Source organism: Ictidomys tridecemlineatus, chromosome 9 (genome assembly GCF_052094955.1).
Source record: "Ictidomys tridecemlineatus isolate mIctTri1 chromosome 9, mIctTri1.hap1, whole genome shotgun sequence".
Classification (NCBI taxonomy): domain Eukaryota; kingdom Metazoa; phylum Chordata; class Mammalia; order Rodentia; family Sciuridae; genus Ictidomys; species Ictidomys tridecemlineatus.
This window is the reverse complement of record NC_135485.1, coordinates 133042125-133056995: the sequence shown is the minus strand read 5'-3', so window position 1 is coordinate 133056995 and position 14871 is coordinate 133042125. Positions and strand designations below refer to the sequence as shown.

Genomic DNA, 14871 nt, shown 5'->3' with positions numbered 1-14871 from the left:
TCAAGATTTTTTTTTTAAGCATTTTAAAGTAAAAACCACATTCATGATTTTGGAATATCTATCTTCTTTTAATAAATACAAAGTTTAGATATTATAAGTATTTGGGCAAATTAAATCCCACCTTCCTTTTTAACTTCTGATTTTAATAGAGACAACTCATTTCTCTTATATAATGAGGTTGCAGAAACATCCAGAGCCTTCACTAGAAGACCTCAAAGGACAGGAGCTCTAAGGAGGAGATGGCTACACGAACTCTGAGGTTTTCTCCTCATTTAAGATCATTTAACTTAAACAAAAAGGTGGCATTTTCAAATTAAAATATGACAAATAAGAAATTTTTATTTGAAACAGAAGTAAATGTATCAGGAACAATCTTGCCAGAACCAGGATGAAAAATCTCATCAGTATTTTTAGGAAGTGGAACTTCCTCAAAATGGACTTTTGGGCAGATGGGTTGGGGGTTGGCAGGGGTGTGGCCGGGTAGGGGGTGTGTACTGGGGATTGAACCCAGAGGTGCTCTATCACTAAGCTACATTCTCAACCTCAATTTTGTTTTTGAGAAAGAATCTTGAAGTTGTTCAGGCTGGCCTCAAACTTTCAATCCTCTTCCCTCAGCCTCCCCAGTCACTGGGTTTATGGGTGCCTGGGGTGCATAGTGTACACCACTGTACCCAGCCGAGCAACTGAGATTTAAAAGAGACACTGTTACCACTTTGCTTGCAGTCCCCCATGTATCATTTTCTCATATATATGATAAGATGCTTCTTCCAGACTGTCTCCTTCTTTGTAGTGCTCAATGTCTGGAATGCAGGTACATAATCAATGTCAATTGAATGAATGAATGAATGAAGCTGGTTTTAGGGGAAAAAAAAACTGAAGCAAAGCTGCACTCTCCTAGAGGATTAAAAAGATGTGAGCAGCATATGAAAAGATCCATGTTTTCAATTCCGCAGAGACCCATTCAGCACTGTTCTAAATGCTTCACATGAAATACAGAATTGTCCTGATGACCCTATTATTACCATCTGCATTTTCTAGATGAAAACCTGAAGTTCAGAGAGGATATGCAGCCTGCCCACCGTCCTGAAGTGGTGGAGTCAGGGTTTCAAAGTCCTGGCTTTGGAGCTGACCCCTGACCTCTACATTTTGTCACCTCCCTAACATTTTGCCCATCCACTGTCTCATCCCTAGGCCGTTTCAGGTCAAGAGAAGGCAGAGTGGTAGGGGTCCTGCCAAAGCTGCCCTGTGGTGTTTGGGGGATTTGTGTTTTCACGAGTTTCTCTCACTAGACCACTGATTCAACACTCTGCCCACTGGCCAATTAGCCATGCTCACCTGGAGCTAGGTGGGCTGTCCTCCAGCTATCTCTTTCCACATAGTTGATGAAGTACCCCAAAACCCTAGAAAACAAGCCCAGAGCACCAGCCACTCACTGAAATGTTAATGGGGGGGGGTCAGGTGTCCCGACGACACCACAGGGTGTTTATGTGGCCCCAAAGCTGCTCACCAATGCTGGACATTGACAACAGGGTGTGTTCCTTCTTTGATAAGAAGCCCAGCCTGTTACTGGACTCAAATGGCTGTGGGAGGATCTGAAGCCAGCAGGGCACCCTGCTCAGATGAACTCGAAGGACCTCGGCACAAGCCTGGCTGGGTGGCAGGCTGTCCACAGGAGAGGGCTCCCTGGCTGGGTGGAGGGTGCTGGGAGGCACTAACGCTTCTGTCCAGTGTAGGATTATGTCATTTTTAAAAGGCAACGTCAACAGTCAGAAGCGAGTGCCTCTGTGATCACAGAGCAGATGTTTTTTGTTGGTTCTGGATGGGGCTGTCAATCATGGTAGCTGCAGGCCCCACATGGCTACTGAGCACTCCACATGCGGCTGGTCCAAATTAAACTGCTGTAAGTGTAAACAAAACATCAGGATTCAAAGATCTGGTATGGAGAAGAGCATGGAAACTCTCTCACTAGTACTTTTTATACCGATTACATGTTGACATAAATATGATCCTAATATATTGGGTTCAATTGAAAAGAATTAAAATGAATTTCACCAGTTTCTTTTTACCCTTTACGATACGGCCAATAGAAATTTTAAAATGGCATGGCTTGCATTGGGGGCTTGCATTGTATTTTCACTGGGTGGAGTCGCTCTAGAGTTTGGAACGTCCAAAACTGTCACTATGCTGAGAGGGATGCAAAGGCCACACGATTTTCCAAGCCTTGTCTCTGGGCTTTTGCTGCCACATTAATGAAAATCTTACTAATGGGTGATATGGAAACTAGCATTATCGACCACCAAGGCTGCTCTGCACTCGGACGCGAATCGCCCCGAGTTCCAGAGCCTTCAATCACCTTCAGCTCACATGACAGGTCAGACTCGCCCCAGCAAGCACACCCCAAGGCACTGCAGCTCAGTAACTCATTCCTACAGCACAGACCTGGAGAGCTGACTCTGCTCTGGGCTTGGCGGCTTTTAGGGAACAATCCTATGGATCCAGGGATGCTACCTGGGCCATGGCAGGATGCATAGCTCAACCGTGTCCAGAGGAAGGTGCAAGGGGGCTGTCACCACAGCAGGGCTGCCTGGGGGACCAGGGCTTCAGTGTATCTGAAGTGCCCGAGGTGGATGGCTCTCCACACCCAGAGGTGGTCTTTTTTCTTGCACCACGAGATAACTTCAGCTGGTCCTGAAAGAGCTGCTGGCCTAAGAAGCCCATTCAAATAGCTGTGTCTGAACTGGCTAGAGCCCAGTGCCGAGGGGCCCAAATCACCTCCAAACATCTCAGACCTGGAAGCCATTCGAAAGGCAAGAATGTTTAGAGAGTCCCTCCTAGGAAATCAGAGTGTTAATAAAATAAGTAAATAAGTAAGTTAGTAAATAAATAAATAAAATAAAAATCTGCAGACAAACCGTTTCGTCTTATGTCTTGATAATAACTAATTATGACCATGTGTTTGAAATCTGACATGACGAGTATCCCGATTCTTTAGGTACTGGGTCAGATGTAAGAAGCATTTAGTTTTTCATGAAACTTGCCCTGGCACCAAGATATAAGGAAGACGTGTGTGTAGGAAAGGAACATTTTATTTTTTAAAGAGTTTTATAACTTCTAGAAAAGCCCAGCATTGATATGAACAGTTAACAAATCGTGACACACACTACTTTAAAGCTTGCGACTCTGGTCCCCTCATCGACTTAAATAAGAACTGTAGAGAGGGCTGTCCTCAATAAAGAGACCCGAGAATGTGAATCTTCATAATGAAAACATTAAGCAAAGAGAGGCTGGGGATGTAGCTCAGGGCATTTGCCAGCATGTGCAAGGTCCTGTGTTCATCCCCAGCACTGTGGGAGAAAAAAAGAAAAGAAAAAATAAGCCTGTGATAAAGTGTGTTACTATTTTCATAATGATATGAATTTATGGAAAAAAAAAAACTTCTTGTAACAACAACAAAAAGGCCAGCTATAAAAGCCCGGAGGAGCTATCTATGGTTCTGGGCAGCATGAGCTGAACAAACCTGCTCTGAGCTTGCTTCATGCCTCTTGCTGAGTGTGGGACAAGTACCTCCACAAATAGGAGAATGAGATACATAACAGCAAGGAAAATAACAAGTGTTTGAATCGCTTCTAAATGCAAACAATATTTGACACTTAGATTTATAAGACATCATCAGCATCTTTCAGAAACTATCATACTCAACCTTATGACTGTAAACATTTGCTTCCTTTCCCTTTCATCTTCCCATAAAATCAATCACCAAGTCCTGTTACATCCTTCCTCTAAATAAATGCCTCTGTGACTATTTTCCCTTAAATTCTGTTTATTTTTGCCGTGCTGGGGACTTACTAGGCAAGTGCTGTCCCACTGAGCTACACCCCTAGCTCTTCCTTAAATTTTTATGCCACATTCAGATAGATACCCACTTGCAATGGTAGCAAGTCTAACTGTTCAAATTTCACCTCTCTCTCCCTCAATGTGAGCTGTTCACTCCAGCCTGGCTGTGGCCCCAATTCTCCACTCAAGCATCAGCCCTTCAGCTCCTCTAGAGTGCCTTTCCAGCCACCCGCCATCCAACCGCTACTTAGTCTGTCTTCAGGGAGCTCAGCTCCCTGTGGCTGCTTCTCTCTCAGCTCCAGGCTGGGCCGATCCTCACCTTCCCTTGGCCCATGAGCCTGCAAGCAGCATTTGGCAAGGTGGCGGTGAGGGCTCCAGGCCTTGTGCTGACTGGACAAGGGTCTTCCTCATCTTCCCCACTGGACTGGACTGTGCTGGACACTCCAGATTGCAGAGCTTGGTAACTCTTTCTAAGCCATAATACTGAGACCTTCGGGAGGGAGCCTACCCAGGGAGGGTATGATTGGTCAGGTGTCACAATTGTCCTTACTTGTCAGACCCCTAGGCTAATAGACCCATTCTCCTACCTGTAAATGCAACATGTAAATGCAATGGCCGTGGAAGCAGGGACCTCGGGTGCAGAGGAATGTGTCTGGAAAGGAAGGGAATCCAAATGCAGGAAGTGAAATGAAACTAGGCAGATAGGCAGGGCGACACCCTGTTCAAAGCCCAGGAACATCGGGGACAGTTGCCTGGATGTCATTTGTGATGTGGCTGAGAGCAGCCCTGCTCTGCAGAGGAGATCCTATAAGAGGTCCTCCGTGAGCCTCCTGCTGGCTTTAGTGCACACTACTCCTTCCACCGTGGCCTCTCTTCCTGCAGCTCAGCATACAGCTGTGCCTTTAGTAGGTCCTCAAACAGAAAAACGAGTAACTGAATAACCAACCTCTGTTGGAAATTCCACCCTTCATCATTTTGGGAGTGGGGAGGAAGAGGATGAACCACCTTATCCTGTTAAGAAAACCAACAGGACGTTAACTTCCATATTCAAGCATATACACACACTAAGGAAAGGAATCAGCCAAGGCTGCTTCAGCCGTGGTTCTGGTAGCTTCTTACGCACAGGTCTCCATTACAGAATGGCAGTGGTGGTGCTGCTTATTAAAATGCACGTTCCCAGGCCCCGGGCCTGACGCCCTGATTTGACAGTGGAGTTTGATTACCCACATCTTGACCAGTATCCCTAGGTGATTCTTAGGCCCATAAACATTTCAGAACTGCTGTTTGAAAGGTTATAAGCTCTCTCAGTAAACAATAATATTCCCACCCTGCAAAAACCTTACAGAGTATTCTCATAGGGGGCCAATTAAAACCTCCTTCTTCCACAGTACTAATATAAAACTAATTCCTTCCCAAAAAACTTTTCCTTCTCTACTGTTCTCTCTTAGCCTCCCATTTCTAAGACTCTGACAGAATGTCAATCAAGATTGTTGAAATCTGCCAGCATGTGTATGGAAATCATTTACTGAACTCATGGATACAGACAGTTCACTTATTATCTGGATTTTTGTAGCCCTCGTGCCCATGGCTCCATTGGCTGGGAGGCCCACTCATGGAGGGCCAGCATGAGTCAATTCTTCACCTTGAGTCAAGGCGCCCAGTCCTATTGGCTTAGTCAGGGTCATGGAATCTAAATGTTTTTATAGTCCTTGAAGTCAGCCAATATTTTCAAGATTCTAAAAATGACTCAGTAGTTACGATCATAAGGTATTATTCCAAAATGGCACAATGATCATGTTGACACTGTTGGCCTTTTGAACACATGCATCTGAGATCAGTCAATTTTCCATAAAGAGAGGACTTTAGGTTTTTATGAAACCTGCTTTATTGAAGCCAAATATATTAGAAATAATTGCATACAATTCGCCACACAGTGATATTTCAATATTGGACAACTTTGCTATTCAAATGCAAAGGTGCTGAAAGTCATCGCAGAAGCCTCTGAGAGAATAAACTGGGCTTTCTCCAATGCCCCGGGACAGTGACAATAAAAGAATTAAAAATGATACAGACATTCAAGAACACAGAAGGTGGGAGATGGCAACAGCAATTAAGGAGTGTCAACAAAATTCTGGAAGACGAAAACCAGACGACTTATCAGCTCTGAGAAAGCTCAATCTAATTCTGCATCAGGGAAGCCAAAAATCAAGCAAGATGGTTCAAGGCAATGGAGACCTCAGAGGTGCCTCTGAACATGGGGAGGGAGGTCCTTAAATTCTCCCCCAGACTAGAAGAAGAAAATTGCATGACCCTGCAGGTTGAAGCCACTGGACCCTAGCATCCTGGATCCCACACCTGGCTGAGAGTGGGAGGAGGAAGAGCCACATGAAAACCAAGAGTTTAAGTTCAACACTTCACAGTAGCCATTGCTGCCTCCTACCAACTCCCTTTCCCTGCTTACTTGTGGGAAGCCCTCTCCCAGACTTAGGACCCTCAGTAATGAGACTGAAGAAATATTTTCTGTCTTGCCTCAGGACAAACCATCTGCAGATACTAACCCAGTAAACTGGCGGGTTCTGATCCAACCTCCCTGCAGCAAAGCACCACATTTGACAAGTCCTGTCCAAGCACACAGAGCAACTCGGTGGCTTCATTGAGCTTCACTCTCAATAAGTGGACATTTGAGAAAAGCTTCTAATATGAAACAAAGAAAACCCAAATCAGCATACGGCCAAAGGTGCATGGGAGAAATAGAGAACTAGGAAGCACAAGAAAACTCATTTTTAAAACGATAATTAATATCCTTAGATTGAAAGGATACTTCAGAGAATTAAAAAACAGCTTACAGAAGTTAAAAATATGAAAATTAAAATGAAATGTTGAATATTAGGGTTGGAATATAAAGTTAAGGAACGCTCATGGAACATGGAATAAAAAGACAAAAAAACATGGAAAATAGAAAAGACATGAAAACCAGGGAACAATCAAGGAGATTCAATACATAATAAACAGAAGTTATGGAAAATCAAAAAAAAAATGAAGAAAGAAAAAGGGAGGGATAATTGATCAGAAAAACAAAAACCCAACAAGACCATGTCCAGGCCTTACTATCCTGCATGATCAGATTAAAAATAAGAGTTCACAGCACCAGATGTACTGCATGAAAAAGAGCTACCCTAAGATGAGTCGTTGTGAAATCTTAGGGATAAAGAGAAGATTCGAAAGGCTTTCAGAGGGAAGAGACAGGTTACGCCCACAAGGCATGGGCTCCAAATGTCACTGGACTTCTCAATACTCTGAAAGTCATAGGACCATGAAGAAATGTCTTTAAACAGAATATGTTTTCCAAATTACAGTTCTACCAGAGGGTAAACTGTCAATCAAAAGGACAAGACATTTTCGAGAAGAGTTTTTGTTAAAAAACAACCTCCTGTACTCCTTTGCAAGAAGCTAGGTGAATGTGCTCCACTAATTTGAGGGAATGATCCAAGAAGGAGGATCGACGGAGAAAACAGTGCAATTCAGAAGGTGATAAAACCCGTCAGGAATGCTGCTGAAGGGCAGGTGCAAGAGTCAAGTGGAAGGGCCAAAAACCAGGGGACAGAAGCACAGTGCAGCAAGAGAATAGAAGCCCCCAGGAAAGACATGGAAGGAAGGAGGGAGGGAAGGAAAGATGGAGAGCAGAGGGAGGGAGGGGATAGAGGGAAGAGACAAGGAAAGACAAAAGAAAATAGATTTTTTTTTTATGTGCTTAATCATATTGAAAGTTCTACAGGGTCAGGAAAGCTTGAGGACAGGATGAAGACAGGTACAGAGATAACAACAGTATTTTAAAGAGGCAATTACTAATTTCAAAAGTTGTGCATTAAAAGAATTGGAACCATAATATATGAAATGGCTAAAGGGTGAGGCACCATGCAAAAATTAGCCATGTAAGCATGAAATACTTTTCTTTGTAAAAACTTTCTTTTCGTTGTAGATGGACATAATACCTTTATTTTATTTTTATATGGTGCTGAGGATCGACCCCAGTGCCTCACTTGTGCTAGGAAAGCACTCTACCTACCGCCGAGCTACACCCCCAGCCCCAGCATGGAATACTTTTAAAGTCATAATCTGTGATAGAGTTAGCTATATCGAGAGTATGGAAGAGAAAGAGAGAGTGTGGAAGGCTGGGCATATTTATGAGGATGTAGTGTAACTGAGCAAAATCCTTATCTTCTATAGAATCAAATAATTGAAAAATTGAGAAATAGCAGTTTATGGAGATAAATAAGGAAACAATGAACTGAAGTGGCTGCCGTTGGAAAGCAGAGTTTAAGAACAGGGCAGGTGGAGCAGGGGACCACCATCACTCATCACAAGCTTTGCAAAGGCTGTTTGGCTTTCTGATCTGTGTACGTGCATTATTTGGATAAAGTAAGCAATATGTATTTAAGGAAACTGAACAGAGGGGCTGTAGATTTTTAAAGTTAGGAAATATATGTACTCAAAAGAAATTTCCAAAACAGCTGTGAATATTAAAGGTCTATTCTTTCTATGCAGATTCTATAGCTAAAAAGCTTACAATGATATACTTTACAGGGTACCCTACAAATTTTGGTAAAATAACCAAAAAGGGCAAACATGCATTTGTGATATACAAAGCCACACAAAGAAGCCACACACACAAAGAACAAAGTAGCAGAGTAGTCAATGACTTATCTAGTTTTCTGATTGCAAGTTCATTTTCAAAATGATTCACCTTCTGCCTGTCAACATACGGATTATTCTTGGGCCCTGGGTAGCCTGTGGCCCTCCTTGACCAGCAGGCAGTCAGGTGCCTTCAGTTTTCTTCTTTAATCGTTTTTGCCATTGTTTTTGTTTGTTAGAAACAGGGACTATGTTTGCTTCCCAGCAACCTCATGGCTGCTCCACTGCTGGAGATAGCCACCTCCTTGCAAAGGATTCTCTTTACTTGCTTTTCCAGTTCTTCTGTTTGATCTCAAAAGTAGGCTTCTGTCATTTGTGCTACTGCTTTCCTCACTGGAGCTGATAATCAACTGAAAATGCATTTTTAGCCCAAATTTTGAGAATTGCCACCAAATGGTTTATTAAACATTCTTATGTTTAAGATAGTTAGGCCCTATGCAAAAATGTGCGAGAGAAAGAGAGAGAGAGAGAGAGAGAGAGCGCGCGCACTCGGGAACACACACACACACACACACACACACGCAGGCACGCACGAGAGTGCAATCCTACCCTTGAGAAATAGCAACATTAGGAAAAGATTAATAGATGGATAAGGCCAAAGTAAGTTCTGTGTATTTTGTTATAGAAAAACATATTTGAAAAATTAGAGAGCGATCCAGGAGGGTCAATCCATGATGAATAGATGCAGAAGAAATTAACAAAAATAAGAGTGAAGGGAAGGGAGAAATGATCAAAGAACTAATCTAATATGCGTATTTCCAGTGGTTGAAATTTTATTTGTATTTTACTTGTCAATCATTTAGCTTAAGTTTTACAGGAATTAGGAAAAAATGCTAAGGAGGAAAGAAGGTGGGCAGAGATAATGGAAAAGAGAGTGAGGGTGGGAGGAAGGTTTTAGAACCACCTACTAACGCAGGGACTCACAGTTAATGTATGTAAATTAACAGGATATAATGGCACTGCCCCAATCCAACTGGCAAATCAATTCAAAAATGTTCTTTTTAAAAAAGAATTTGCAAAGTGTGAACTTTTTTTTTTTTAATAGGGACTTCTCCTTCCTTAGTTTTTTGTTTCTGATGGTAGAATTAACACCTATGTATATTAGTAATTTAGAAATATGTATGATAGAAATACAGAAAAACATGAAATTCAAAGCCATAATCACTCAACCTTACCAACCAGAAATACCATTTCTAACACTTTGAACACCCTTTTTCTATGTGTATTAGACAACACAGTCTGGATTATAACATAAACTGTTTCATGATCTGCTTATTTTACTCATATTAGGAGCACATCTGTGTGATTAATCGTTCCTTAGTATCAAGATTTTCATGTACATTATTTTTTCCAAAATATTTATATTGATTCCAAATTTTCACTGTCACAAGTATACCATGGGCATAATTTTTGTTAATCCTTTGATTATAAGGAATATGTAAACATTGAGAAGTGGAATTACTAGGTAAATCACATCCAACGTTGTGAAAGTCTTTTTTTTTTTTTCTTCTATCTTTGGTTCTCTCCTTTTTGAAATATCCAGGAAGTGATGGTGTTTCTGTTCATTTCTGAAAGTAATGGACTTTCGTACAAGTGTTCCAAATAAGCAAACATCTATACAACTTTCTTGAAACAAATGTGGCTACTATTCTCCTCTGGTGCTTAAGCCATTTGTTAGAATTAAGTGTTGATCATGGTCCTTGTGGCCAAGAAAAAATGAGATGAATTTTTTCTAGCAACAACTGAAAACAAAATCAAACTATATTGTACGTCCTGCCTGTAATTCAAGCTAGCATTTGTGCAATGCCACCCCCCCCCCCAGATAGTAGAGATGACTATTCTGTGAGCTATGTAAATATTGCTCTGCAATCAGATAAAAACATGAAATAAACGAGGTTTGCAGAAAGAAATTCACATGTCTGTGTTTTGAAGCGCCTTTCAAGCAGCGGTGAGTTAATATTTCATTAAAAAGCATGCTTTTACCTGTCAGTACTTTGTGAGATTAAGAAGTGATTATTCTAATGAGGGTTTGCCTGGGAAGGTTCTGTCCACCCTCAGAGCACCTTGTGATAAGGAGAGAGGAGCAGAGGCCCACAGATTGAATCCAGAAAGCCTCACATTTGCTCCTTCACCTGGCTAAGCCCTTTCAAAACATGACCTCTGCAGCTCAAGGCTTCAGTGACTCACAGGCAAGCATTAAGGACCAAAACGAGCACCTTGAAAATTCATGTTCCAGCAAAGACAGAAACTTTATCCCAAGTGAGCACCTTTCAGAAGCAGTTTAGTGAGGGTGGGGGTTATGGGTGGGTACATATTGCACCTATGCGTCTGAAGAATCTGTGAGTCGAAAATAATCATCTTTGGTCTGGGTTGGAGAAAATACTGGTGTAAAAACAGTGAATATAAAGGCACAATTTGTATTAAGGTTAACAACAATTCACTGTGACAGCTTTCACTCTCAGAAATCTTGTGATGCCTCTGTTACCACAAACACCCCTACGTATTGCCTCTATTTGTGCCTGCTTCAGAACTTAATCTTTTAAAAAGTACATAAAATGTTGCATTTTCTAATAGTATATATATGTAAATACATATACATAGACATATATATATATATATTATGAATATATTTTAAGATGAAACCAAGATAAAACATACAAATCTCACATTTCAATGACATTTTTAGACCAGCTACCTATTTCAGTGGATGTAAACTAAGCTATACTTTTATTTATCCAGACAGAATTTCTTGGGGGCTGCTGGCATGTGCAGACAAGAAGCCACTGTGAGGTTTGAGGGTTGGAAGGCTGTGAAGGACAAGAATGAAGCCACAGAGCTCAGGCTTGTCTCTGCAGGCCAAGGCCACCCCACAGCCCTGTAGCTTCCATGGATTGGGTGGGGGTGGAGGTAGAGACAGGGTGGGGTACTCCAGGAGATACAAGATGCAAACAACCAAGAAACAAGACAAGATCTGCCTGGGTTCCTTCCCAGGGCACCCAATGCACCCCATTGTGGATGCATATCCTATCATCAGTTTAAACATGAGGGCCTCTAAAACAGAATTCTGCAAAATCTCCAACTACAGTACTAAAAAGGGATGGAGCATAGAGTAGCAACTGGTAGTTCTAAGTGATCCCCATGAATTCATCTATGATGGGGGAAGGTAGAGATAAAGTGCATTTCCCTACTTCTTCTTTTCTTCATGGAAGATACAGTGTTAAACTAGAGCTGGCTTAGATGTCACTCCGTGGTAGAACACTTGCCTAGCATGCACAAGTCCTGGGTTCCATCCCCCAGGACCGCAAAAAATAAATAAACTAAAGAAGCTGTGGCTGTTGGTTACTGGTCACTTTGAGCATCAGTAAGTGCTTGTTGGTGAGTATTTGCTACCCAACTGTGGCTGCATGAAAGACCCTACCCTCCCCAAACAGGAAGACAGTAGGAAAAAGGAGACTTTGTTTTTAATATAGCACCAAGGTACATTCATCATCCAATTTTCCCAAAATAGAGCTGAATGAGTTGGACAGAGGTCATTGTAATCTCAAGCAACAAGACTGAAACTGCTTCTGACTGTTGATACCCTAGCAGCAAATGTTTCAGTGCTGACTGGTCCTACAAAATCTACCCTCGGGCTCATTTTGAAAATACAGAAATCTCTCCCACATTTGAACATGGAGAATCCAAATTTCCCATTATTCATAATTCAATCAGGTAGCTGAAGGTTGCTCAGGCCTTAGAAAATGGTTATAGGTAGCCTTAAGCATCCTGGCCTTCCTGTCACCTGAGTCTGGGATTGAACCATTTGGTAGGAAAGTTAATGAAGTAGCAAAATGTTTGGCCATGGGTCTGCAGCCTGCCTTCCCCAGAGCGAGAATTTTGTAATGTTTGGTTCTTAATCTGCAGGCAGGAGCAGGAAATTCGAGTCCTAGGCATTCAAATACAAGAAAGTTGATGGGGTCACCCTTTTTCCAACTCTTAGAAGAAAGGGGAAACACACCTAAGAGCTGCAACTCCAGAAGGCCGTGGAGGGAGAATTTCGGCGGGTAATTAGACCCTGCTCAGGCAGAAGCTCGGAGAGCATCACACTTGACAGCTTGAAATGCACGGGGAGCAGTGCTCCAAGCGTGTCTCACTTTCACACTTACCTGACCGTGGGATGGAAGCGCGGCGTAAGCCATGGGCTGATTCATCACTCCTTTCTGCTTCATGAGAAGCATGCGCTTCTGCTCCTCGCTCAGGTGCGCCCTGGGAGCCTGGAGCTGGGGTGGGGGCGGAGGCTGCTGCTGCGGGGGCTGCTGCGGGGGCTGCTGCTGCGGCTGGATATACGGCATCAAGGGGTTCTTGTTGGGGTTGGCCATTGGTGGTGTCATTCTCTGACTCAAGTCTGCGTTAAAATGGGTCAGAGGTTTAGTGTTGCCGTAAGTTAGAATGTTGTGCTGTTTGTTTAAGGAGTTTGTACCCAAGTTATTTGGCTGATGATTGATTATATTTATGTGGTTCTGAGGGAGGTAGTTATTCATCGTGGTCTTCTGCAGGTTGTTTGCCATTGGAGGCACTATAGGGTTTTGGTTGTTAAAGGCTTGGGGGTACATCATTGGGCTATTTGGTTTTTCTGCAGGAAAAGCTGCTCCGTATGGACTAGACGGAGGCCCCAGGGGAGACCAGCTTGAAGTCTGATTTGAGTGTTGCTGCTGCTGCTGCTGTTGCTGCTGCTTCTGTTGCATGAGTTTGGCCCTTTGCTGCTGCTGGGCAGCCATCTGTTTGAGCTGCTCTGCAGGAGACATGTCAGAGCTGGGCACAGCCACGGGGCCTGTCCCTGAACCGGCCACTGTCACTGCGGCTGGATTCAGGAGATAACCGTTGCCGGGCCGCGGTGGACCTTGGCCTGGGGTATGGGCTTGGTTTGGCGTTTGAGGGGATGGGACAGCACAGTTGGCTGGTGAGCTGGCAGGGTTCGGAGCTGCGGGAGTGCTGGCAACAGAAGGTAAGCTCGTGGCGGTGGAGACGGAGGAAAAGGGAGGACCCGAAGACGAAGGCCGGGCCTGGGGAGAGCCCATGGAGACGTGCGCAAAAGGAGAGTGAGAGGGATCACTCTTCACACTGGTGCTCTCCTGGGAGAGAGGCGTCTCCGCGGCTGCCTGGGAGAACTCCGGCTCCTTCTTCTCTTCGAAGTCCTCGTTGAACAAGTCCTGGATGTCATCTTCTGGAACCGTGTTGGCCAACTCATCTATTAACTCCTGCCACTCCTGGTCATTCAGGTTAATGTCTGAGAACAGCTTGTTCTGATTAGAAAGAGATGTTTCTGATGTGTCTATGCAAGTAGGGTCATCGAGAGGTTCCTGTTTGAGGTCCTTGCTCTGCAAGATGGCAAAGCTGTCCTCCAGGTCACTACAGCCGTTGACAGGGAGTTTGATCTCGGGGAGCCTGCCGTTCTTATTAAGATCCTCCAGAAGCCCAGGAGTGTGAGTCCCGCTGTTCTGCAAGGGCAAAGAAGGCTTCAGGTCAAGTTGGTGAAGAGGGGAAGCTGAAGGCAGGGGCATGTTGTTGGGCAAACTGTTGATGGCTTCCATCCCTGTGGGCATGTCCTTTCGGATCCGCTTGCTGGTCGGAGAAAAACTCCCATCGCAAGCTCCATTCTGTTGGTCTCCGTTAAGTGGGGATCGGGCTCCTTCCAACTTCCTTTTCACAGTCTCTTGTAGCTGGAAAAGAGACAGAAGAGAGATTGACTCAATCTCCAACCACATTTTCCTCTTTTAAGCATCGTTATGTGCCTGGTTGTGAACTAATTTTAAATGCTTTAGGATACGTAAGAAAGAAATGATGCTTCTCCCTTTAAATCAGGCCACAAACACTGAAATTCGAATTCTATGGGGAAAGGTTTTGCTGAAAAGCAGAGTCTGGACACCTAAGAGAAAGCCAACTGAAGACTGGAAGGTAGGGAGCAACAGAAAAGATCCTAAGGGAGAATCATCTGTTATCCTTTTCCAAATGAATGCTAGAAACGAGACTTGGACCTAAACACATCATACTTGAGAAAGACGTTAATACCCATCTTAACGTTCTTGCCACACCTTGAGAACATCAAGGAATTAAATTAACATTTTGAAGAACACTAAAAATCCCACTGAGGATATGGAATTTAACCCTTTTATTGAATACCAGACAATAGAAGATGAATACTGAACATAACCACAAACTTCCTTTCGGTTCCTATTGTACAACTCACTCCCAATACCACGTTGATCCAGTGATCTGCTCTCTTCTCAAAGCCTGTTCGACTTGGCTTCCGTGATCTCTCCCTCTTGTGGGTTTCCTTCCTTCTCCCCACCTGCTCTTTCTCAATCT

General features: G+C 43.4%; 1 protein-coding gene across 2 annotated transcripts in view; it reads right to left on the bottom strand.

Moving 5' to 3' along the window:
- The window catches only part of Maml3 (mastermind like transcriptional coactivator 3), a 392101-nt gene that overhangs the window by 139805 nt on the left and 237425 nt on the right, over nucleotides 1-14871 (bottom strand). For both annotated transcript variants that reach the window (XM_078022112.1, XM_078022111.1), the window contains exon 2: nucleotides 12672-14225. In XM_078022112.1, coding sequence (XP_077878238.1) covers nucleotides 12672-14225 — 1554 coding nt within the window. The remainder of the gene's footprint in view (nucleotides 1-12671; nucleotides 14226-14871) is intronic.